The 27,226-nt window shown below is 38.2% G+C and overlaps 1 protein-coding gene across 4 annotated transcripts in view; it reads right to left on the bottom strand.

The window, feature by feature from the left end:
• Positions 1 to 27,226, bottom strand: part of eIF5 (eukaryotic translation initiation factor 5) — a 105,588-nt gene that overhangs the window by 31,298 nt on the left and 47,064 nt on the right. For 3 of the 4 annotated variants that reach the window (XR_014126809.1, XM_081725507.1, XM_081725506.1), the window contains exons 3-4: positions 13,128 to 13,242; positions 9,181 to 9,429 (exon numbers count right to left, since the gene is read on the bottom strand). Coding sequence is in view for 3 of the 4 variants with exons in the window: in XM_081725507.1 (XP_081581633.1) it covers positions 9,181 to 9,337 (157 nt within the window). In the remaining variant the exon portion in view is untranslated. Of the gene's footprint in view, positions 1 to 9,180; positions 9,430 to 13,127; positions 13,243 to 23,093; positions 23,400 to 27,226 lie in introns of those variants that run through there. The other variant, XM_081725508.1, reaches the window with a different exon arrangement.

Raw genomic sequence — 27,226 nt, 5'->3', positions numbered from 1 at the left:
ATTCTAACTTGTTTATTATATCTTTTGTAAACCAGCACGGATATTTTCTTATACTACATTTTAGTGTTTTAGGTACTGTATCAATGATTATTTTATTTATTATCTCATAAAATGCGTTAGTTGCATCATCAACATTACTAAATTGCTTTAAAACGGACCAGTCAACTTCTCGAATTAATTGATATAGTTTTAAAAAATTGGCTTTCTGGAAGTTGAATACAATTTTTGTTTCATTTTTTAGTGGATAATTTTGCCCTTTCAACGGAATAGTAATTTCTAGTGCAGGATGATGGTTATCTTCATTTATAATTGGCAATTCACTTCTTTGTATAACACTACCATCCGAAATATTACTAAACAGTAAGTCTAAAGTTCTACAAAGATTATTTTTTAAATTATTTAAAGAATAAAGATTTTGTAGGCTCAAAAAATTATAGTCTGTACCAGTAACTAGTGGTAGATTAAAGTCTCCAGCCACTAATACGTTATTTTCTTGGGACAAGTCATTTTCTTCAAATATTTGAAAGAAATTTAGATAATGATTTAGACATGAACCAGGGGGGGAAGTATACAGTTACAATATAAAAGGTTTTACAATATGCAACTACCTTAACACACAAATTCTCAAGCTCATTATGTATTATGTTCCGTTTACATAGGCCATCTCGGTAACTATTGAAGATACGAAGTGCAATGTTGCTGGAAAGTATGTGTTTTCAATCTAAAATGTTGGAATTGTCGGAATTAGACCAACCGTTTGGGCTCTACACTGGCATAGCGCACAATGGTAAAGGAAAATGCAACGTTACCACATCTTTGATCTACAACAATGAAGGTAAGTGCGTGTGGTTTGAAGTATCGTTAACCAACGAAAATAGAAGAACGGCCACAATGAACGATATGAAGAAGGATCACACGCAAAGTCAATCCAAGGCAGTGGGGTCGCCATCAGATGGAAAAGAGGCACGTACGAAAAAAACTGAATTGAATTTATTCACGGCAAAGTGTATTAATTGCTTAGTGATATCAATGAGATGAAACAAGAGGACAATTAAATAAAATTAGAAAAGATCTAAGTGCCAAAACTCAAACCAGAGAAAAGTCGATAAACATGACTTATCGCAACACAAGTTAAACGGGTACTATGATCATGTGAGTGCTTTAAAACAAGAGCAACAACTTTTAATCTATAAACTCCTTACAAACGTATTATGCTTGGTACTAAAACAACTTGAAATGGTACAATTCAATTCTACTTATTGCGACACTTAAGATTCTGTTTCATTATTCAATTGTTGTCTCGTCTAAGAACCTGTCAAAATCTGCTACAAGCAATACCAAAAACTTATTTGGACAACTTGCCTCTCGAAAACCGCCAGCACTTTCACTGCCAACACAATAGTGTGCCACCGCACTTCAGAGTTAACGTTCGACATTGGTTGGATGCAGCAGTTAGTGGACATCAGATTGAGTGTCGAGGTCGGGTGGAATGGCTAGAGATAGCCTGATTTAACACGGCTTGATTTTTTTTTTCTGTGGGGCCACTTAAAATCTGTCGTTTACAGGGATCGCCCGCATACAATTGCTGCTCTACAACACAGTATTCGCGAGGCATGCGCTGCTATTACCACTGAGAATCTTAAACGGATTAGGGCCAGTTTGCAACATTGTATGGCAATTTGTGCATAACAAGATTAAAATCACTTCGATCATCTACTCTGAGCACAGTTGCAGCATTGTTTTACCTGTTTCAGAATCTTCCAACAGGTAGGTGACAAAGTTAATGGGTTAGATTAGGTGTGGTATCCCTTGTGTGAGTGTCACAGTTCTTTCTCCTCACATCATTCATTTGTCAAAGGAACAAGGACGGTATGCCATTGTCGTCCATCAGACGAATGCTGGGATGATACATCTCAAAATAGCTGGCTTCCAGTAGCGTATTTAGGATTTTGTGTCGGGGAGCTTTGCCTGAAAATGTGAAAATTCTGCAAGATATTTCATATACTTTACTATAGTAAACAACATTTCGGGGAGGGGGGTTAAACCCGGAAGCCCCTAAATATGCCACTGCTGGATTCTATATTTTTAAATCCCTTTCCAATGATATAAGTAGCATTGCTCACGAGACCAGAATATTCTCGTGTCTCGTGTCGCTTCGAAAACTCATACACAACACTATTCTCCATTTCAGCGTTATAGACCCCTGGGTTCAAACAAGTATATCTTCGAGCCCAGTTAAGGTAGAGGCATGAGATATGCACCATTTTACTCACTGAAGTGTTTACTATAACAGGTTATTTGCTTGCAACTCTCTGCTTAATACTTTAGGTTATAAAATAAAAAATGTATTTAAAAATGTAATTTTTTTGCAATAAATTGGTTTCCTTGAAGTTTAAAGAAAAATATCTCAGTTATTTTTTGCAATACAAGAATGAAATTTTTACTGAATATGAACGAAAGTATACTAAACAAAAGTGCAGTAGTATTTTTAAAATTAATTTTATAGTTAATGTACAGTAAGTTATTTTGTTACATGTACCGATCTCTGCCCGTAACTCCATTAGCGAAGAACGGAAAGCACTGAAGTACGCTCCATTGAATGGCAATATTAACAACGTATACAGTTTTAGTTCAGATACAGACAAAAGGTCCGAAATTACAATATGAAAATAGTCATATTTTTTACGATCAGTTACCACTCAGCTGTTGCGACGTTGCCGCATGGAACTTCATGAGTCAGCGTTGCGCGCCGCGCGGGAAACAGAAATTGTGGCTGTGTTTGTTCTTGTGTCGTTGTTTTTTCTCGTGTGGTTTATTTTTTTATGTTTGTGTGTTTTTTGGTTAGGTAGTAATATAAACAATGGAAAAGCATCATTTTCGAAGTTTCGAGAAACAGTTTATAATAAATGCAAGATCATTTTTTGATTTGGAGAAACAAAACAACGCTCCACAATTTTCGTTCTCCCAATCCGTCAAAAGAACTGCCGAATGCTTAAAGGTGTCTGAAAAAACTGTGAAGCGTGTTTCAAGTGAGTTTCGCAATAATAGTGTCCTAGAATCTCCGAAAAAAACAGGTTCGCCGTCAAACAAGTTGGTTATAGACGAATTCCTTCAAGGGTGTATTCGCCGGAAGCTCCACGAATTTTATGTGCGAAAAGAGTATCCAACGGTAAAGAAACTCTTGGAACAAATAAGAAAGGACTTTACTGATGCTCCAGAAATGAGTGAAACTTCGTTATGGCGTGTTGCGAAAACTGGGATTTCGGTATAAAAAGTTTAACAAGAAACCAGTTCTAATGGAAAGTGATAAGATTGCTGGGCAAAGGGATCAGTTTTTACGGTTGTTGAAATTTTACAGACGTAATAATTTTAGTGTCTTTTACACCGATGAGTCTTGGTGCGGTGCGAACCATTCTGCCAAGTATGGATGGCAAGAGCAAATTCTGCCAGAAGAAGACACACCAGTGTATGACTACTACCGGAGTGCTGTTCAACAGGTTTCGGGTTGGAGAGGGGGCATTCGTACTCCTTCCGGTGCTGGGAAGAGAATAATTATGCTGCATATTGGCAACGAGGAGGGATTTCTTGATGGAGTCGAAGTGTGTTTTGTTGGAGAAAAGGGAATACTCAGGATTACCATTCCGAGATGAACGCCAAGCACTATACAGAATGGTTTCAACGCATCATTCAGCTTTTGCCGGACAAATCAGTCGTGGTTTTAGATCAAGCACCATATCATACTATGCTGAATCCTGAAACTAGAAATCCAACTATGCGATGGAAAAAAGACGACATAATTAAATGGCTGGAGAAGAATCAAGTTCCTATTCCGTACTACGTTCAAACTTTCAGTGAACTTCACAAAAGTGTGCTATTGAATATTGGCAGGCCTTATTTCAAAGAGCAGGAACGTCTTCTAGAAACAATTGTGCGAAATACTGAAAACAAAACAATCAAACTTTTGTGGCTCCCTGTCGCACATTGCGAATTGAACCCTATAGAGTTGATATGGTCTTACATAAAGAATGAGGTTGCAAAGAAAAATAAAACGTTTCGTGTCGATGATGTGTGTGTTCTTTGCAAAGATGCCTTTAAAAATGTTCCCGACTGTGTATGGAGAAATGCAGTTCGTCACGTACAAAAAATAGAAGATCACTATTACAGTACGCAAGAGTATTTGGACGTTGCCTTGGAACCCTTTATAATCAACACACAAGATTCGGATGGCAGTAGTAGTGACAGTGAAATCCTGGATTCGGATTCGGATTCGGACGAATAAACAAGTAAGTATTTAAAGCAATTATTTAAAAATGTATGCTCGATTATGTGTGTGCAATTCTCTTTAAAAAAAATGTTTATAGAATTATGTACAGCGCTTTTTTTTTTAAGTAGAATTTGTTACATATTTTTTCTCCTGTTAAATCACGCTCGCCTTCTCACAAGAGGCAGAATGTCCGGCAACAGAGGGTCTGCAGCGTTGCCACAGCGAAGTCGGAGAGAGCCCCTCTCCCATACTGGTGATGCGTTAGTCTTCTGCGTAGGCGAATTCTGTAACAACGTCGCACAAAGGGAATCAGCTGGCAGTGAGATTTTTTTCCGCGAAAGAGCTCGGAACTTTCTGATTAAATATATAATTTATTATTTGCGATATTACAACATTACACTAACTTCTGTTTTATAGATATAACATATTTTATCTAAATCGTTTTAATATGCCTGCAGCTTTGTTAGATTCGGAAATCGCATGGGATCACAATATCGGTATTTGTATGGAGATGAAAGGAGTAAACATGACCAAACTTGCTCATTGCAATCAGTAATAATCACATGTTGAACTGTGTGAATGGCGCTTTTGAGAGGCCAGTCGTTTCTGAAATATATCATGTGAAACTGGTTAATTTATGAAAATGGCTAAAAAATACACAGTTTTGAGTACATTTTTACTCATAACTTTTTCCTAGTTACACGTAAAGCTCTCAAATATACACCAATTTGTAATAAATACTTTAACGATTAAAACAAGGTATAATGTATAGAATAGTTGACAGCCATTTTAGCATAACAAGGCTTTAAACACAGGGGTCTATAACGCTGAAATCTAGAGTAGACAATCATTCAATGAAATGAGGCCTCAAGTTTACGAGCTGAGACTAGACTAGACCTGCAAATGAATAATGATGCTCACCAGCCGAGAAACTTTATTTCTTCAAGGAAATGATACACAGAGAGATGGGGACTCCGCTCCGAAGTCACATCAGCCCTTTAGGTGAGTGTAGGGCTGGAGAAGGAAGCTGCTTTGGTTTGAGAGAAGGGACCATTCCGGCAGTGTTTCTTTCAGATATGTTTCGGGGGGGGCGCTGCCCCCCGAAGGAGACCGAAATAATACGTCTATACTATAATAATAAATAAAATAGTACCAGCAGTGAACCTCCGGAATACTAAGTGTGCCCTTCCCCCGGAATACCTTTTTTGAAAGAACGACTGCATTTCGGGATGCACCCAGGGAGACTGAGGAAAACCAGGAGAATCCTTAGTCAGTATGTCCCGTCGAAACAGGTTTTGTGCCAAGTTTGACCTACCCATTAGTGATGTCAAACGGCTCAGCTCAAGCTCAGACTCCGCACGGCTCGGTTCAACTAAAACAATAGCTCGAGTCAGCGCTATGGGAATGAGTCATTGGCTCGGCTCGGCTCAGATGAGCCATCGGCTCGAGGCGGCTCGGTTCCGATAAGCCACCGGCTCGGCTCGGTTTGGCCTAACTGAGCCCAGCGCTTGAGCCGGCTCGGTGGTGACTCAGCCGTGAACCGAGCCGCTCCAGCCGTTGACAACACTAATCAAAATGTGTGCCGGACAGTGACGCTACCCTTACACCGCCGGCTGAGTACGGGGTAATTAATGTTTCTTTTGAACAAATCTGGAAACTGACGCTTCTATTTCTAGACGAGACAACAATTGAATAATGAGACAGGATCAGTGCCGGATTTACGTATAACCTAAACAAGCTATAGCTTAGAGCCCCACTCGTTTGGGGGCCCAAAAAGTTAAAGAAAAAACTTATTGTAATGTAATTTCCTAATAAAATCAAGTAAGATAAAACGCACATACAACAATGGTGTTTTGTATTGCTATGTACTTGGTTTTTGTGAAGCAAGTAATAACACTATTTTTCAGCCCCACTTCTAATGAGGACCCTGTTATACAATACCGCCTATAATGGTGCCTCGTTTCCTAGCTCTTCTTGTAATAGGCCTTTGTTTCTATTTCCATATTAATTACGTCCATAAATTAGCACACAGCATATTTTCACACCTAAAATATGGTGACATCTGTCGCTGAAAAAGAAAGCTTAGCTTACAAAACACCCCTAAAGCTTGACGTATAAGGGACCTCTTTCAATAGCTTAGGACCCCATCAAACCTAAATCCGGCACTGGACAGCGACAGGATCTAAGTGTCGCACTGAGTAGAATTGAATTGTATCGTTTAAAAGTTTTTTTAGTACCAAGTACAATATGTTTGTAAGGAGTTTATAGATTAAAAGTTGTTGCTTCTGTTTCAAAGCACTCACATGGTCATAGTACATGTTTAACTTGTACTGTAATGACTCATGTTTATAGATTTTTCTCTGGTTTCTGAGTTTTGGCACTTAGACCTTTTCTAATTTTATTCAATTGGCCTCTTGTTTCATCTCGTTGATATCACTAAGCAATTAATACACTTTGCCGTGAATAAATTCAATTCAATTTCTTTTTTCGTACGTGCCTCCTCCCGTTTTGATGGTGACGCCACTGCCTTGGATTGACTTTGCGTGTGATTCTTCTTCATATCTTTCATTGTGGCCGTCCCTTCTATTTTCGTTGGTCAACAATACTTCAAACTACACGCACTTACCTTCATTGTACAACAAAGACGTGGCAACGTTGCATTTTTCTTTGGGCGCTATACCAGTATAGATCCCAGACGGTTGGTCCAATTCCGAAAATTCCAACATTTTAGATTTAAAAAAAACATACTTTCCAACAACATTGCTCTCTTATCATTTTTTCGTATCTTCAAGAGTTACCGAGATGGCCTATGTACACGGACTTATGGGACACCCTGTGTGTATTATATGTGTTTCAAAACAACACCGACAACGTTTGGGACGTGATTCCGGACACCTAGATAAGACGGAAAGTACAAACCAACCTGGGTGAACAAATGCTTCCTTTCGGAATTATAGGCTGCCGAAAACATGAAAAAATGAACTATTTAGGAACTAATATGTGCCCTGTGCAAATATCCATGTTTCAGAATCCTGCGGTACTTCCGCCACAATTCTTATAGAGGCAGTTTGGCTACTCGCATATAATTTGAAGTACTCAAAAACTCCCACTATAAAAATTATTGCGTGACTACCTTAGGATTCTGAAATATGTATTTCTGGGTAGCGCACACGTTAGTTCCTACGTCAAGTCTTGAACCGACTACGGTAGGTCCCATAATGAGCGACCTGACAGACTTCCAAAGAGGCATGATCGTTGGTACCCGTCTGGTTGGAGCTTCAGTGACAACAGTGGCGAACATTGTGGGCGTATCGAAAGGCACTGTGTCCAATGTCACGAGGGCATACACAATTCATGGGCAAACGACGTCTGCAAAGCATAACAGTGGTCAAAAGACAATCCTGTCAGATAGGGACCGGAGGGCATTAAAACGGATTGTAGCAGCTAAAAAGAAAACCACTGCAATAAAAATTATGTCTGAACTCAATTCCGGCCTACAGAACCCGGTTTCATCGAAAACAGTGTCACGGAAACTTCATTAAATGAAAATTCATGGCAGGGCTTCTATCGCCAAACCCCTGGTCACAGCAGTAAATACGAAGAGGCGTATCCAGTGGTGCAAGGACCACAAGCCGTGGACTCATGAGCAGTGGAAACACGTAATGTGGTCCGATGAATCGACCTTCACCTTATTTCCAACAACCGGTCGTGTTTACGTATGGAGAACACCGTCGCAGGCCTATGATACAAACTGTCTGCTCCCAACTGTAAAGCATGGGGGTGGTTCTGTTACAGTATGGGCCGCGATATCGTATTTTCTGCAGGTCCAATCATAGCCCTGCATAGAATGATGAATGCTAAGGCGTATGAGGCCATTTTGGGGGACCAGGTTCTACCCATGGCCCAAATATTGTTCCCTGATGGTGATGCCATCTACCATGATAATTTGGCACCCTGTCACGCTGCAAAAACGGTGAAATCATGGTTTGAGGAGCATGACCAGGAGCTATCACACCTCCCCTGGGTCCCACAATTACCAGATCTGAACATCAATGAGCCATTGTGGTCTAAGTAAGTAGGCGTGTTCGGTCTCATTACCCTCCACCAGCATCCCTTAAGGAACTGGAGCATGTTTTGGAGGAACAACGGTACAAAATTCCACACACCACGATTCAGGAGCTGTATACGTCCATTCCACGTCGGATCCAAGCTGTTTTGGACGCAAAAGGAGGCCCCACACTATACTAGGAATGATTTTTACACTTTTGCAAACGTTTTACATTTTTTGTCCAACCATATATATATAAGGTATGGCCAATTCCGGAATTTTTCCGAAATTCGGAAGGTGAAATCTGCGATTCCGGAAAATTTTGGCGATCTCTTAATATTTTATATAAGCTACTTTAATGCTTTCTTCACCATGACATTCTTTGTTAAAAAGAAGAAAAGCTCCTACTAAATTTAAGTTTACTTGACTAGAAGGAACTACAGATTCAAGCATCACTTGTCAATTCACGAACAGAGAAAATCTTGAGTGCATTTACCACCTCGTCACTTAAAGAAAAGCACATGGTTTCTCAAAATAACATTTTTATAACATGTGAAATAAGTCTACTAATTTACAAATGCTTTACTTAAAGAAAGCAAAGGGTCTAAGTGCATTGCTTCACTTAAACACTTAACATGAAAAATACAGTTATGTTAGTATCATATTACTGCAGTACTAGTTATTACATATTGAAATTCACATAATTAACTGGTATGTCTATGTGAAACTTGAGAGGGGGAGTAATTAAAAATTGCATTACTCTATATATATATATATCGAGAGAGAGAGAGAGAGAGAGTCTGAACATCAAGTGTCAATTCTTCTAGTCTACATATCACTTTATATATAATTAAAGAATAATACTTACAGGTTGGGGGCCTACACAAAGCTTTGGCGATTTCTACCATGTTTACTATGACAGTCTTAATGCCATTGCCTTTTCCCTCAACTTTTGCCAAGAGGCGTGGCATTTTGTAGCGGTAAAATGCATCGCTCACACTGCGATTGACGTTCACACTCCCCATGTTGGAATCTTGAATGAGGATAACAAAAAACTAGTCACGTTTCTCTAAAGGGTTGTAATTTCCTGTGTCGATTACTGGAAAATTTTGACGTCCTGAGAAAAAAAAAAAGTGTGCCGTATTAACCTTCACTGAAATTAAAGAAACATATTTTGAAATATCCTTACACTAAAGAATTGAATCTTTCCTGGCGACGTGATTCTAGTAAGTTTTCTCGGGCTATCAAACCAGGCAAAAATATTGACTTCCGACGTTTCGAATGCGGAATTGCATTCACCTTCAGGGATTGTGATGGATCTATCTACAAAATTTCACAAACACCCAAATAAAAGGAACATGTAAATGAAACTTTCATGACTATTTTTCAAATCCTTACCTTGCTGGCTACTTTAAAACTAATCACTGATTTAGTATTATATATACACACACAAGGCTGTATCAAAAAAATTTCGAGTTAGTTCTGATGCGCGCCAATGGATGGCAGCACAAGGTTGCGCTTGCAGCTATAGTGATCTTCAATCTTGATAAGGCGTTGCGGCAAGAAGACATCGCTAATCGTTCTAGTAGCGTATCTATGAGCACATGTGAGAGAAGGTTTGCAATTACATCATGGACAAAAAAAAGAAACAACGCGCCGACATGCTATTTTGGGTTGAACTGGACAAATCGGCCATTGACAATAAGCATGCTGCGACAAGTTTACAGCGATAAGGCAATGTGTCGTACGCATGCTTCAAGTGGCACAGGCGCTTTAAAGATGGAAGAACGACTCGAAGTCGCCGAACGATCTGGACGATCTTCCAGGAACAGCATCCTTGAAAACGTAAAACGAATTAAAAACTCTTATGCATAAGGATTGTCGGAGGATAATCAACGAGATCGCAGATATTGCTGGTGGTTGTACGTAGGCCCATATTTACGCATGGGCCTATGGTGGCAAATTAAATCGAGATTAAAGTATGACTTGCGGAAAAAAGGACTGTCCATAAGAGAATTTTAAGACAGATCTGTACTGAAAATAATGTTTGTACCACCGCGTGAATGAGTTTTCTCGTTACGACGCTATTGGCGCTAGAAGGACCAAGCTATTGCTTATTGGCTGCCAGTGCAATCCGTACATATGGTTCTGCATGCTCATTCCTGTTGCTGAGGGGTCAATGTAAGTGAATGTAGCCCTATTGTTTAGGACTGTACTGAAAACGAACAAATAAACGGTGGAGGCGAAGATTTCCTTGGACCCAGGGTAATAAAATACTTAAACAAACAAGGGCCTGGTCGAAAGGGTCAGTACAGAAAATACTGAACTCGGAATTGAATATGCGGTGTGTCATTGCCCGACTTCTGACCTCTAAGTAGAAGAAACATCGTGTTAATGTGTGCCAAATCACCGTAAGTGTGGTGCGGATGATCTCCTCTTCACGTCCACCTCATCGATGACAAGTCTTGGATGTACAGGTGCGGCCCTGAGGTGGAGTCCTCATATGCACGACTGAAGATGAGAGTGAGCTCATCGAAGATAAAGGTCATCGTGCTTTTCGAAATTTACTGCGTTGGTCTGTCGTGTTTGTGGGAGAACATTAGGCGAAAGCAACTGAACATTTGGTGCGTGAAGAACTGGATACTCCACAAGGGCAATGCACCCCCACTCATCGAGCATAATCGCTGCCGCACTAGCACTACTTGCTAGATTTAGCTCCAGAGACTTTTTTTCTTTTTTCTGAAGATGAAAATGCAGCTGAGAGATCAGAAACTTCACACCGCTACATATATCCACAGCGAATTGCACAAGGTTATAGATTCATTTACGGAAAATGACTTCCAGGCCGCATTCCAGCAATGGCAGGAACGCTGCAACAAGTACGTTACCACAAAGTGACTATTTTCAAGGAGAAAATATTCAAACTTAGGTACTTAATGTACTTTTTTGTCAATAAAACTAGTCACGAAACTATTTGATACACCCTTGTATATTTTAAGAGAAAAATCCTAATAGATAATAATACAAAGCGTTTTAACAGACCACAATGTTAGATATGCAGTTAGACTTAAGTGTAAACTCGCAAACGCCTCACCTGCCACCTTTTCAGAAATGCTCAAATACCTTTTTGGAATTTATGTAATTGTAGGTTTGACGTTTCTGACTTAACTTTCCATTCATTAAGACATATGATATATGCACTTCGGCATAGTTAACTACTGAAAATGTCACCTACTCAAGTGTTTATGAAATAAACCTTACTTTTTAAAATTAAATGCAATGCAGGGAAGTTCTCCAGTATTACAATCTCAATTTATTAGTGTTGTACTTCATACAGCACACACAAAAGTATGCGGAACAAAACAAAGTGAAATGTACACACTTTCATATATGCAGTAATTATGACTTTTGTGCCTATACATAAAGGAAGTATCCATGTGCTACAATGCATGTGTCGTGCATCGCGACTATATTGTATGACTACGTAGTACGCAAGGAGATTTAGTACATATACGTATATGCAAAACCCGGAATTGATATTGCAAAATGATATATATATATCTGATTTTCAAACAAAATATTGCAGATGCATTGTTAGATCGATCAGATGTATTAGGACTACCTTCGGGCGTATCGAGAGCAACATTACTGGGGGTGACATGCAGAGCTCATACTATGAAATTATTAGAAGTGGAATAACGGACAGAACCAACTCTACGTGAGAAAAATCACCGAACATTGACCTACGATTATGCCGGTTAGGCTAAAGGAGACTGTGATTATGAGAAATGAATGAAATGGTGGAATGAAGAAAGTGGGAGGAAACGGGAGAACCCCGAGGAAACCCACGCACACGGTGTTTGTCCACAAAATTCACTTGGCGGGAGCAGTGTTTGAACCCAGGACTCCATGCACCAGAGGTGAACGCTCTACCACTGAGCCACCGCGGCCCCACACCAGGAAACTTATATCTAACGCGGTACAACTGGTTCAAAAACACTTAATATCTGGAAGGACACGGTTTCCACAATCCCAGTCCGACGAAGAGCTGCATAACCTCAATATCAGCGATAGGGTTGCCACTTCGAAACCTCTACCATCGTTATAAAAAAAACATGGGCCAGTAACATGGACAGCCGATGATGAGAGTAATATAGTCCAATGAGTCAACTTTTCTTTTGTTTCCAATAACAGACAGGGTTTCTGCATTGCAAACAATGAGGTATGTGCTCTGGTCTGCCAGCCGTTAAAACCAACGACGTATCTGTGCTGGTGTCAGCCACAATTTCGTAGTATGGTGTTGGCACTACTATTTTTTTCAAAGGACTAACTGCTGGCATCGATTCTTCGACATTTAGGTGAGGAGGTACAACTTTGGTAGTATGTTTCTCACACGGATGCTATCATATAAAATGGCAATGCTCAATGCACACAGATTTGAGGATCATACCTTCCCTGGCCGCTAAATCTAAACTTGAACATTAACATGGTCGACTTTAGAGCAGCGACTTGGAACAGCTTTCCATCATCGCTGACGCAAATGATCGGTGTAGTGCATGAAGAATGGTCCGTCGTTCCTCTGGAAACAATTCATGAGTTATATGTCCATTTCCACGACAAACACAGCTAAGGCTAAAGGTAGTCCAAGGCTGTATTAACAGGTAAATTGCCTTTTAACGTGTTTACAGTGTTTGGTATCCATCTAATATTACATCCTTGACGTAATCATTGAGAATAGATATATCGTTTGGAACCTTACAACTCTTGAGATTTAGCGATATTACAAAATACTCGATAAAAATGTGATCTGCTTACCTATAACAGATAGGTTCTTGACGCTTAGTTGAAATCATACACCTTGAATCTAGGCCAAGGATTGGCTCTAGGGCTATGTGAAAACTCCCAGATTTTCCTCTGGATAATGATATTTCTGTAAGGAAAGAAAGAAAAAATTAGCATCTTTTCATTAGTACCAAGACCTTTACAATCCCAACATACATATAACTAGCGCACGATTATCTACATAAAATTTGATCTTCTAGTAAATGAACAAAACTCAGGATAATCTAAACTTTCTCATACTAGTAATAATAATAATTATTATGAATACACGATATACACTCTGAAAACAAACAATGCAAAGAGCAGCTCAAAATGCAACCTACAGACTTTTTTCAAAGGTCAAGTTCCAACATTCCTCTTGCTCTAATCTGTTTGGTTGAATTACTTCAGCGCCGAGGCAAAATTTAATTCTAATTTCCAACACTTTTTACACTAACAGGGGACGACAAAAGACGACTATGTATTGCTGAAAGCAGAGGTCCTACAGAAAATACACTTCCGAAAATGTGTAAATAGTAACTGTAAGATGGAGAACATTTCATACATTACTACAGATTGTGTGTTCCGGTATGTATAACTTGATAGAAAGATTACTGAACTGATTGCAAGATAATAAACACCAACAATATCAAAACAGTAGGGGGAAAGAAGTAGTAGTAAATAATAATACTCATCAGTAGTTCTAAAAATATATCTACTAATCCCCTACGGACGAATTACATATAATGGAAATGCATTAATGAGAACTAGAAGTAAGAAATTTACTTCATAATTAGCGATTATTCATTCAGTCGTGTGAAAGTTAACTATTCAAATTTAATATACCATATATATTGGAAATTGTTCAACCACATACAGCAGCGTTTCCCAACCGGTGTGCCGCGGCACACTGGTTGCCGTGAATGAACCGCTGGTGTGCCGCGAGGAAATCGAAATAAAATTAATTTCATAGCAAACAAATTGCAAGACACGGGGAAAAATGAGGACCTCTACTACGAATCTACAATTTCAAGTTTCAGACCTTGTTGCTTTTCTGTGCATTTTTAATGTTGAAAAAACTATTTATTATCATTTTATGACCATTATTGCTTCTTTATTGTTGCAGTCTATTTTGTAACTTGAAATTTTAAAATATCATTCAATCTTTTCGACAAACCAAACATGCACATAAATTACCTGCATTAATCTTTTAAAAGATCAAGAGATTTGTTTGTTCGTTCGTTATTTAGTGATCTTCCATCTTACTGAAAGGTTGTATACAGTTTTCGAAAAAGAAAGTGTATGTTTAAAAACCTGAGTCCAACATTACATTGCAATTATTTTCTATTTTTAAATTACAATAAAAAAAAAAATAAGCATAATGATTTACCACGGGGGAAAACCAGTGATCGAGCTTTTTGTCTATGAGAAGGAGATCAGTAATCACAGAAAAAAATACCACGGTATTTTATAATTACAAATACATAATATCTATGAGTGAGTGTGCCGCGAGAATTAAAGTTATACCCGTAGTGTGCCGCAAGTTGAAAAAGGTTGAGAAACGCTGACACAGTAAAACCTTTAAATAACGGACACCGGTGAGACATAACTGTTTGTAAAAAGGAAGGTGCCTGCTAGAGAGGTTACACAATTTAGATTATTCACAGCTCATGTGGTAATTATATGCAGTGTACAGTAAATTATGCTAATATCGAAATACTACTAAATATACGAATTACTGGGAAAATGACTGAAAATCATTCTCTTTTAAGAAAACTATCACTGGGCCATGTGTTTATATGAACAAGTGCTACAAAACAATGTGTGTCATAATTTCTTGAAATTAACCATACTTCTATGGAAGTCCCTAATTCCTATCCTTATGTAGTTAATAAAATTTTTGGGAAAAAAGATAGTCTAACGTAGTATTTAGAAATACCATTCAAACCATTCGAACCATTCAAATAGAAAAAAAAAGTCGACGTTCGTAGAACTTCCTTTATCCGGCTTAACGTTACCTCTGACCTAAGTAACGGCACTCGGTCGAAAAAGTGTAACACCTTTTTCAGGCCATCCACCCTGCATGAGGTTTCCCTCTTTCACACCAGGTAAATGCCGGGGTGGTACCTAACTTATAGGTCCCAAGCAGTTTCCTTCCTTCCACAATCCTTTCTTCTTTCCCTGTTCCTGGGTTGTGTGCTCGCCGAGGGACGTCATCCCACAAATCGTAAAGGGCTAAATGGCTTTAGATGCCGAAAGCTCAGAAATCTAAATCCTAAACCTCTAATTATATTTGGAAGCGGTTCTACGAATGTGAACTCTCACTCTCTACAGTACATATTGTGCTTCCAGTAAAATACACGGACGCCTATTTCTGCTCATCCACTGCACCAACCAGTCCTAAAGAACTTGGTTTAAACTTTTTCACCAGATGCGATGGATGCCTGGAGTTTCTCATACCGCATACAAACGTTTGGAGACCTGTGAAAACTCTCATCTTGAAAGAAGGGACACGTAGTCACCATGTAAATATTGGAGAAACGCAAACATCTGATCACTGAAAATCTCTAAACACATTCATGTTGGTTTATGTTCAATGCATAGATCCAACCTTCATTTTGAACCATACCCTTCAACACCCTCAATGTTCGACGCACTCGAAGTCTTGCATCAATACAATACTGACAAAAATGAGACTCGTCAGGCCACCTGCACATTTATATATTTCAGTCTGTTACTGAGCCCGTTAAAAAAATACAGCTTCATGCACCGCAGTGAGAAGTGGTCTGTTTTGGTGTACTAGCCTAATATCCATTGCATGAAGTTTGCATCACTATGTTCTTTTGGAAAGTTGCTTGAACAGACCTACATTCACGAACTGTAGCAATTCCAGTCAGGTTAGAAGCTATTTTCCTTAACCAGGCATGATAACTTGTAGGTGGCCCCTTCAAGTTCGAGTTTCTTTTGACTATAGCTATAAAGTCGGTTTGCGCAACACGCGTGTTTGACCGTTCTTTATAGATACGCTGGACAGTTCGCTCCTATACACCAATAAATCAAGCAAACTAACTTACTGTATGATCAAGCACAGTGGATCCTTTTTGCGATTGTCACACTGTTTCGAGTTATTTCGACGAGGTATTTTGATACACTAAGTGCAAGTGCAACCAGATTCGTGTGTATCCGGTTTTCATGGACAGGAACATTCGGTTTGTTGGATTCGATTCTTCATATGTCGGCAGCGACCAGTCAGGAAAATTTCAGAGTTACAATGAAGGCACAGGGAAGAACAATCAACAGCAAAGTCATAAAATACAGGGAAGAACAATCCACAGCAAAGTCATAAAATAGATATTTAATTTACAAATTATGTAACAAATTGCAGGCAACGTATGAAATTTACTCCTTTCGTAGTATTCTCCCTTCTCGTTAATCGCATACTGGATATACACAATCATACTCCTATACCCAACAGCAAAATTAAAACAGACTACAATTGGGTTGTTTGAGATCTATATTGTAAATTTATTAAAATATATAACAAAGAACGATTGTGACTCCTAAGTTATTCAAAGAATGCATAGTCAGATTCTTGAATATGACTAGATGTCACAAATTGTTATAAAACTTTTCACGATGAAATACGAAATAGACATTTAATTCACTGTAACAATGAACGTGTCTCACGTGTTATAACAATTCTGTATTCTACTACATTTCGTTTTCATTTAGCGTTGTCACTTTCATGTTAAATTATATAAAAGGATTACCTGTTTAACAAAGCGTAATATTGTAATAGGTAACATACTACTAACACAGGAACTACATCATTCATTCGATACTCAAGTTCTTTAGTTCCGTCTTTTCACTTTTCTTATGGTAGAGTTACCGTGAAATCATATCCTGCTTTCATTTGCGAGCTCAACTTCCGCCAACTTCATCGAAGCTTGGAGGAATGTTAAAACAACAACGTTATTACACTGTAATCACTATTTAATCGCAAGTAATAATAGGTTATTGTCCCAATTAATAGGAACTTACATATCTCCTGGTGTATGTAGGTCAAGACGGATGTGACGACTGGATTTTCCTGAATAATCTTTCTAATCGCAAGCATTCCGTCAACCGGGAACAGATAACTCTACACCGACGCTTAGCCTTTTTTCTACCGGTTCGAATCTATGAATACAATCGCAGATAACTGCGGTAAAGAACTGTTGAAAAATTTTCATTTGTAAGACGGCACAGAAGTGGCAGGATAATATCTGCCATGCGTCGGTCTGGCCTTTTGCCAAAATAATCCCTTCGTCGTTCAATTATTTCGCACAAAACACAATCGCACACCAACTTAAGAAGCAACCATGGAAATAATAAATTTGGTTACAACAATATGGATTGTTGTCTTCATATTCATTTTGAAACTGATTTATTGATTCAATACACTCACGATCGTACAAAATCTTGCTTAGCTACGAAATTAGCGTGAAAGTTGTTTATCCCTAGAGATGGTCGTAACTTCCTCCTCTTTTGAAAATATTACCCAACTCAAAGAACTTAAATTTTGTGTAATTTTCTGGTTAGTACGTAAGATTACCTCTTGAAAGTAATAAATGATTATCATCCTTCGTACTTGCTCAGTTCATCATCTAAACCTATGACGTGACTAACTTGAATCTATCGACAACTCATTTCACTAACTGGTGTTTTAAATGATAAATAACGAAATAGAACTTTCATTTTTTTTTAATGAATTCTGTAATATTTTGAAAAATGTCCACACTCAATCCTATTTCCATTTACTTTCGTAACATTAACTCAGACCATATAAAGATTTATCAGGGCAAGCAAAAACGTATGATGAAGTTGTCAATTTTCAGAAATGCTGAATTTTTCACTACTTTTCGGTAACAAATTGTGTACAATAGTTATTGAAGGACATCAATACGCCTTTAAGTTACTAGAATTCTACTTGGAACATCACTTTATAATAATGAACTATGCAATAAGAAAATATTTGCAGTTGATTGAAAAAGTTTGAAAAAAAAAACATAATATGATTAACAAAACTGTAATATACTAATTGATGAACGATGGTTTTGAATCTTGGTATCCATATCCAACGATATTCTTTTCTAAACAGTTACGATCGTGCATCACTTAACATATATAAGCACTAGTAAAAGAAAAGTCATGGTCGCTTACTCTGAAGGAAGAACATAGACTGAAAATATTTGAGAACAAGATCTTGAGACGAATATTCGAACCCAAGAGGAACGGGAATGGAGAATAGTGGAAACTTCATAACGAGGAACTAAATAATTTATACGGTTTACCAAACATTGTTAGGGCCATCGAATCAAGGAGGCTTAGGTAGGCAGGTCAAGTAGCTTGGATGGAAGAAAGCAGAAAGGCTTTCAGTCTTGACTGGAAGACCAATCGGAAAACGACCATTAGGAAGACTTAGGCACAGATGAGAAGGACAATATTAAGATGGATCTCGCAGAGATAGGAATACAAAGTAGAAACTGGATCCAGCTGGCTAAGGACAGAAGTCAGTGGAGAGCTTTTGTGAACGTGGCATTGAACCTCCGGGTTCCATAGGCCACAAAGTGAGTAGGTTAGTAAAAGAAAAGTAGAGATCTACACAGATCGTTTCATACAAGGAACGTTAAACGTAATCCATCAGTCACCATAAAAGTCAACACAATCTCACAGTACAATTCTAGAATGTTGCGTAGAAGAACGACTCACAATTTCATGGCTTGCCAATTACACCGAATATCGAAGTCTATTAACTCCATGTTGCCCCTTTACGGCCTGTTGGCAACATGCGTGGAAAATTGACTACTTTTTTCTTTTGTTTATAGTCAGTTTCAGTGTTGAAGCTACGGGACAGACCTACACTAGAAAAAATTAAATTCTTTCAGGTTTAACGATTATGTCCTTTAGGCTAAAGGAGACGGGATGATTAAGGCAAATGAATGAAAAAGAATCTGTGGAATGAGAATGTGAGGAGAGTACCTACACAGACTTATTTTGTAGGGGATCGAACAAGGGGTCCGACGCACCAGAGGTAATCGCTCCACCATTGAGTCACCATACACTAGGACCTACAATAGCTTTCATAGAATTGCTCATGTAAATATACATCTCTAGCTCAACAAATTTAAAAAATGATAGATTTTTGAGCACCATGGTATTTTATCACTCCAGCATTCACTTGGTATGATTATGTAACGCACCGAAAACGAAGTATGGGTAGCCTGCACAAGAGTCCAATACACCCCACACTACGTCACCATTTGAGCTGGAGCACAATTTGGACGTCAAAGTACAATAGAGGTTTCTAAGCAAATACATGTTGTACATAGAAACGTCGACATCCGTAAATAGTCAAAATCTAAGCTACGAAAATTTCCACGAATAGCCTTCAGTTTAACATCCCATGATTATGTCTGTTAGGCTAAGAGAGACGGATGATTAAGGCAAGTGAATTGAAGAATCTGTAGAATAAGGATGTGAAAGGAAGCGGGAGTATCCCGAGAAGACCCCCAGACACAGTGTTGTCCACCACAAGCTTACTTGGCCGCGGATCGAATCAGGAACCCCATGCACCAGAGGCAGGCGTTCTACAGGGTGTCCGATATACAATGCAACCCGGAATTTGTAGTAGTAGAACTTTTGAACCTGAAGTGATACACAAATAATGGTTATACCAAAATGAAGCTTTGTTCATGCATATATTTTTAAACTAGGAAGCAACGATTGAAGCACACTAGGAACCACACAGTGTTGCCAGATGTAACCGAAGGTGTAATTTCTTTTTTCTTTTGCAAAACCTGTAAATTGAAAAAATGAAATGAAATCTTTGGAAACGGGAGAACCCCGAGAAAACCCACGCACATGGTGTTTATCCACCACAAAGTGGAAGTTAACTTGACGGGGGCTGGGATCAACCTGTATATTGAATCATAACTCATACGTATGGATGTTCTGTCGTTAATTTTCAGTTTTAGTTGGAGTGGCTTGAAAAATATGGATCAGAAGAAAGATTTTTTTTATTTCCACCGATAACTAATCGAATGATGCCTCTTTGAGGGGGAACTAGGAAAATCGTAGTTTTCGTAAATTAACACAATTGGCAACACTGCTGATGTTTCAGTGCATCAAAAGGTATGTTAAGGATCTGTCTACAGTATGCAATTCCTAAAAGCAATGAAAAAGAAACATTGAAATTATCATAATAAAACTTTTACTTACACGCACCCGGCAACACTGTTACTATCAGAAATGAGTTACCAGCTCTACAGCAGATGCTGTAAGTGTCCTCAGTTTTGATTTAAAACTGGCTTACACGTTTCATCAGGTTGTTAGCAACTTTACGAAGATTAGAAGTGTTAATGTTCTCAACAGCACTGCAAATGTTCGTTTCCAGGTCTTGAATAGTTCGAGAATTGTTTTTGTACACCTCTTGCTTTACTTAGTCCCATAGAAATAAGTAGCAGTGTTGCCGGGTGCATGTAAGTAAAAGTTTTATCATGATAATTTCAAAGTTTCTTTTTCATTGTTTTCAGGGATTGCATAATATAGACAGATTCTTAACACACCTTTTGATGCACTGAAACATCAGCAGGGTTGCCAATTCAGACTGTTACTTTATGAAAACTACGATTTCCCTAGTTCCCCCTTAAAGAGGTCTCATTCGATTAGTCATCCGTAGTAATGAAAAATTCTTTCTTCTGATCCATAGTTTCCAAGCTACTTCAACTAAACAAACTGAAAATTAACGACAGAAGATCCATACGTATGATTCAATTTACAGGTTTTGCAAAAAAAAAAAAAAAAAAAAAAAAAAGATTTACACCTTCGGTTACATCTTACAACACTGTGTGGTTCCTAGTGTACTTCAGTCGTTGCTTCATAGTTTAAAAATATATGCATAAACAAAGCTTCATTTTGGCATAACCATTATTTGTGTATCACTTCAGGTTTAAAAGTTCTACTACCCCAAACTCCGGGTTGCATTGTATATTGGACACCCTGTAAAACTGATTCATCGTGCCCTTCTTTACGAAAATCATAGAATCACGAAAAAATACACTTTGATTAATAGATAAAAGTATAAACAAACACGATTTTATTTGTATTTTAAAGATTTTATACACAAAGCCTGTACATTCACGATTTAGCACCCGTTGGTCTAGTGCGTAGTGCGTGCGCTTTCGGTGCGCATGGCCCAGGGTTCGATTCTGGTGGGATAGCATTAAAATTTGAAAGTATTACAGTGGGATTGATTACACTTTCAATTGTAGGTAAACGTCTCATATAACCTTGGTGTTGGACAGGAACTTCAACCAACAGCCTAACAATGAACGGTCAAAAACATCTCAGTCTGTACGTCACGCTAATTCCTAGATCACACCTGCGCTGTCGCATGCCTTAAAACTAAGTCTCTGCATAAATAAACGAATAACGCATACAAATGGTGTAGTTTGGGGTGGTTGGTAAACCAAGAAAAGAAAAATTTAAATATAACAATTACAGAACGATTTTTACCTATAGTGTATAGCAGACTGAAGATTTGGGCAGAACTACTACTATTAAATCATACACATTTGTGTGTGTGTGTGTCCGGTATACAAATCCACACCGTTCATTTAGTATACTTCAAAATAATTTTCTCAAAAGACAAACTGGAAAACACCGTGGGTAAAGTCTATAAAACTTTTTGGTTCGTATCTTATAGATGGGCTTCAAAGAGGCAGAGATGGTTCAAAATGTAAGTAAAACACGAGTATCTCATGAATTCCTCATATTCGAAAGATGAAACGGCATTTCTAAAAACAAGTTGACATCCGAAAATAACCGATATTAGAGAAAAATCCATAATTCTCGGGATCATTAAGTTGATTGATGACAGTAGTGACGAGATTTAAGCCAAAATTTAGTCAAGTACGTGCATGTCAAGTTCGAGAATTGACAGGGGCAACGCCAACGGCATTGATTGTCGTTATTTATTCTACTCATAGCCAGTTCTTTATTATCAATTATTGTGCATAAACATTTTTCTCGCGCGAAGCCGGACACTTCAGCTTGTAAAGGGCATAAGCATCATATTTAAAATATGCAACGATGTCAATAATAGGTCAACTTTATGATCGAAACTCTTACTGTAGTGATGGAGTAGTGAACATCCCAGAAAAGTATAAGTCGTCACTGAATCTAACTTACGAAAGAGAGGGGGAGGTGGGTTTCAAAGAATCTTCTGCTTTCAAGCAATGAAATTTACAATAATGTTCACGTCGACGGCAGTTTAATAGTTTGAATACTCGAAGTTGCATTGGAGAAATGGTAAGTTTTAATTTCCACTTAAATTTACATGGAAGATACAGTGGCTCAGTCGCTCACCTCTGGTGCAAGAAGTCTCAGGTTCGATCCTAGGTAATGTACTGTGAACAATATTATGTTTTCTCGAATTTCTCCCGTTTCCTCCCATTCATTCCACTATCACAATCGTTCACTTTTGTATTAATCATTCGTCTCCTTTAGCCTATAGGACATAATCATCGAGCATAAAACTAATACTTCATTTTTATTTTCGAATTTAAATATCGCTATCAGTTTCTGAAAAACTCTTAACACGCAGTGTAATGTAACGAACTGAATTATTTAAAGTAATATCAATCATATCACATATACGCACTAGACACTGATTATTATTATTTGCACATGTTGTCACTTAAATGTATCAAAATCTTAGATCTTGAATTCTTATCGCTTTAAAGTTTATTTTCAAAAGATCATGTAGTATTACTGTTCATGCCATCTGATGTTAAACAATATTTTGCTATTTTTAATAATATAGGTTCGCGTGCGATGAAATTTGAAATATGCGGACAATATTTTTTCCTATATATAAAATGTCAAAATCCCTACTACGATATTTTTGACAAAACTCACCTGTGCCGGGTAGCACCATATGTTTGGTAAGCAGATGGGCAGGGCAAGCTCCTTTCTCCGGGCGACCAAGATCTACAATACTGGACCAGTGAACACTAGGTGAATAGAACACGCGAAAAGGGGGCAAAACCCCAGGGTTTATTTGGCTTTCAACAACTCTTGGCTCCCAATTTGTTACTTGAAAGAGATTTAATTCCACTTCTCTACTCTCACAAAATCCAACTTCTCGTTCCTTCCACGCAACCTTTCCTCTCGATCACAGCACAACCAGCTACACAATCCGTATCTCCAACCCACCCCTACAGCCGCGATGGTAGAGCTCGCCAATGCTACTACCATTGATTTCACAGGGTAAGGCAGCTTCGCAAGTCTACCAATCACAAGCCGCAAAGGTATCCCGAACAGTCTGCTGCTGACGTCTGCGCCCGACCTACACTGCCACCTACCGCTTTGCATCTTCTGCAAGGCAATCACACAATTATCGTCTGCTACGTGTGCTCATTCGGAACACATGTGTTAGAATAATCCACATACACAAAATCTAATTAATGCACAAAAAAAAAAAAAAAAAAAAAAAACCTACAAAATATACGTTGTTATACATCTTGAACAAATATTTTCATTTTCCCAAGTCTACATATTTACAAGATAATGTTCATCGTTGCTTGTCAGTTTATATGATGTCTTATTCAAGCTAAGAAGACGGATATTCCGTTTCGCTTAAAAGTTCTATTCCACAATTAGAAATAATGATCACGTCAGCTAAAATTATCTGTAATATGACATTTCAGGATTTTAATACTGAACGGAATGTCTGTATTTATGAAAATTACTATAAGCCTTGTTTAATAAACAATATCGGAAATTTTTGAAAATACTATTACTACTACTACTACTACTACTAGTAGTAGTAATTATGCCTAAATTATCATTATTGATAATGGTGGTATGTAGTATCGCCACTGTAAGACCTTGTAACATTGAAAATTACTGGAAGATGTTGGGAGGATTTCAGAAATCGGCAAGGCTTTGATATATATATAACATAAGTACTACTATTTGATTGGATAGAAAATAAACACGAGGAAAAAATCAGGATGACCGCATTCCCAATAAATACAAAATAACCTATTTCCAAAAATGTTAACTTTTCGTTTGGTTAACATCTGATTCTTTTTAATTAATTATTCCTTTCCGTGTACACTTTTGTTCGCTTGACTTTTGGTATTTAAAAAATTATTATTATTTGATAGTTCGAATTTACACCTTTCAAGCAGGACAATAATAAGAAACAGTGGCATAACTTGAAGCTTCAGCCTCCCCCCGCCAAACACAATTATGCGCTCCTACTTTCTACACAGGATGATAAGAAGCTATTTGAACGAATTTCGGAAGCTGATTCCCGATATCGAAACCAGTAAAAAACGTCCTCTGGAACTTGATCAGTGAGAGAGAGTTTCAGCGATATAAGGTGCCGAAAGCGTGTGAAAATGAACTTTTCAGAGGGCTTTAATTCAAAAACAACGCAATGTAGAGAGTGCGGTTTAGAACATGACACTGGAAGTCATACCTGCTAGATTGAAAAATGTGGGTTTCAAACCTCCTCAAGATGTGTGCAAGGGATTCCCAAAGGAACGTAGACTCTTCATATAACCTGGCAAGTAATCCCTACGTTCATTTGGGGAATCCCTCGCACACATTTTGCGGAGATTTGAAACATTCATTTTTCAATTAAGCAGGTATGTCTAAAATGAGTGTGTTCTAAACCGCACTCTCTACCTTGCGTTGTTTTTGAATTACAGCCCTCTGAAGTTCATTTTCCCACGCTTTCGGCAACCTATATCGCCGAAACTCACTCTCTCACTAACCAAAGTTCCAGAGGACTCTTTTGCTAATTTCGGTGTCGGGAATCAGCTCCCGAAATCTGTTCAATAGTTTCTTACCATACTGTATTTTACGTTCCTGGGGTCATCCCTCCCCGCGCGCCGCGGGGATGCAATTTACGCCTATGAAAAGAAACTATACTAGGTATAAAGCTAAGTTCATTAATAATTATATAGTAGTATGTGTAGAATTTTCCTATTAGTTTACCGCTCCTTTTCATCACCGAGATTACACGAGACGTGGACCTACAAGTTAGCACAGATGTAATGCTAGAATTTATGGTCGATATACGCTCGGCAGTTTTTAAAAATACAGCGTATATCCACTTCCATATAAGCTAGGTCTTTCGTAAATTTAAGGTGACCACAAAAACAATAGATGGGTATACACCGTACATGCCCTATTACATCCCTGTACGTTTGCTACTCAGCCATGATGGATCCAAGCGGATTTCTGGCGTCAACCATAATGATTACTACAAAACATAGTTATATATTAACTTACTGTCCTGGTATCTCAGCACGTAAAATGGAGGATGACAGAACTGGGATGAAGACGCCCTCTCGGAAATGCAAAAGATCCCAAAAGTGGATTGGTCTTTTACAAGTTGTGGTCATACCGTGGGATTTGGTACCTTGTGGAACCACGTCACCAAAACTTGGATGTAAATTTGCTAAATTTGCCCTTTGATGTCGACAAGGGATTTTGGTAGATTCCTTGGTATAGGAATCGCCCTTCTCCCGTAAGTTAATTGGAACAGATCTTCGGGAAGTCTTAAGCACCATATTGGAAACTTCTTGAACGATCATACATCTCCAAATTTCCACGTCTATGTTTTTAACAATAAGATACTGGTTTTAGGAGCAGTGGTGTCTCCAGGTTTTCCGAACAGGTGGAGCAGAGCTTAAGTTTTCGACCCCCTCTACCATTTATCTGTTCGCTCCTAACGAAACGGCGCGACAAACATCTTGGAATTTGAAGGCGGCGCTCCAAGTTCCCTTTAAATGCTGCTAGCAAATGAGAGGCCAGCGGTATTGCCACGTTTAGTTTATACACATCCACGTCTATCCCCTGCCATCTGATCGCGCTGTAGTTCGTCTGCTTAGCCATAGCCACACCCCTTTAACACTCGGCAACGTCGCGTCAGAGCTTGCGTTTTATTCGTTTAGCTGAAATGCCAAGTTGTTTGTCACAGGCTTGAATAACAACTTTCACTAATTTAACACACCTTTCAGGATAATACATAAAGAAAAGTGTTTGTATACCCTGTTGTCCTACAATACTGTCTCACTATTCAACGTTATACTATACTACAACTTTATGCATATTTCCAGCAGTTTATCATAGATAGTCAGGAGAATGTTGCAATGAGAAAACAATTCAGTGGTCCATTTCCACATCACGTGACTGAAGTAGAATCAGAGGCGTGTTTTACTTTTCAGTAGTTTTCCCGGGAGACTAATCCATTGATCTTCAAATATCCTTCTCCATTAGCCTAAAGGGCATAACTAGAAGTCTGCACGGATTTAAAAAAAAAAAAAAAAAATATGTATGTGCAACATCTCGAGCTGCATCCGCAGATAGTGAGACAAATTTACATAGCTGGTATATTCTACGACAATTACAATTTCAACAGTAAGTTCCTACTATAACCGTTAAGGCGGTCTACGTTAAAAGGGCACGTACGAGAAAACTATGTTTCAAGCAAATCCAAAAGAATAGTGTTAATATTGTATGCTGTTAATAAAATGACTACTGAGTTGGAAACAAACCGCATAGAAAATACATCCTTAGCAAAACTTAATTTGCCGGTAACACTGTATTACACTAATATATTAATGAGTAACACATACAAATTTGCAGTATGTTTACGTGCCCTTTTTACACAGAACATTTTTGTAGTACAAAACAGATAACTGAAAGCCATATTAAAGTTTAAGAAACTATTTCTCAAAATGCATTGGAACTGAAACTTATGGAGATTGTGAAATCACATATTCCATAAAGTCAATATCGTTCTATTGTAAAGAAAGAAAGAAAGAAAGAAAGAAAAAAAAAAAACAGATACAAACTTTTATCATCATTGACTTTTAACTGATTCACTTCGGGGTAAAGACATTTTATAGTTCTTTTGTTGTGAAAAACTTTAATCTCTTTAATAGATCGCCAATAAGTAAACACATTATACTGTCCAAGATAAGTTTTAGAACTCAGCAACGCACCACTGTATAATAATAATTCGATTTTAA

Source organism: Thermobia domestica, chromosome 9, assembly GCF_964235325.1.
Source record: "Thermobia domestica chromosome 9, izTheDome1.hap1.1, whole genome shotgun sequence".
In the NCBI taxonomy this organism is placed as follows: domain Eukaryota; kingdom Metazoa; phylum Arthropoda; class Insecta; order Zygentoma; family Lepismatidae; genus Thermobia; species Thermobia domestica.
This window is presented reverse-complemented; position numbering and strand designations above follow the sequence as displayed.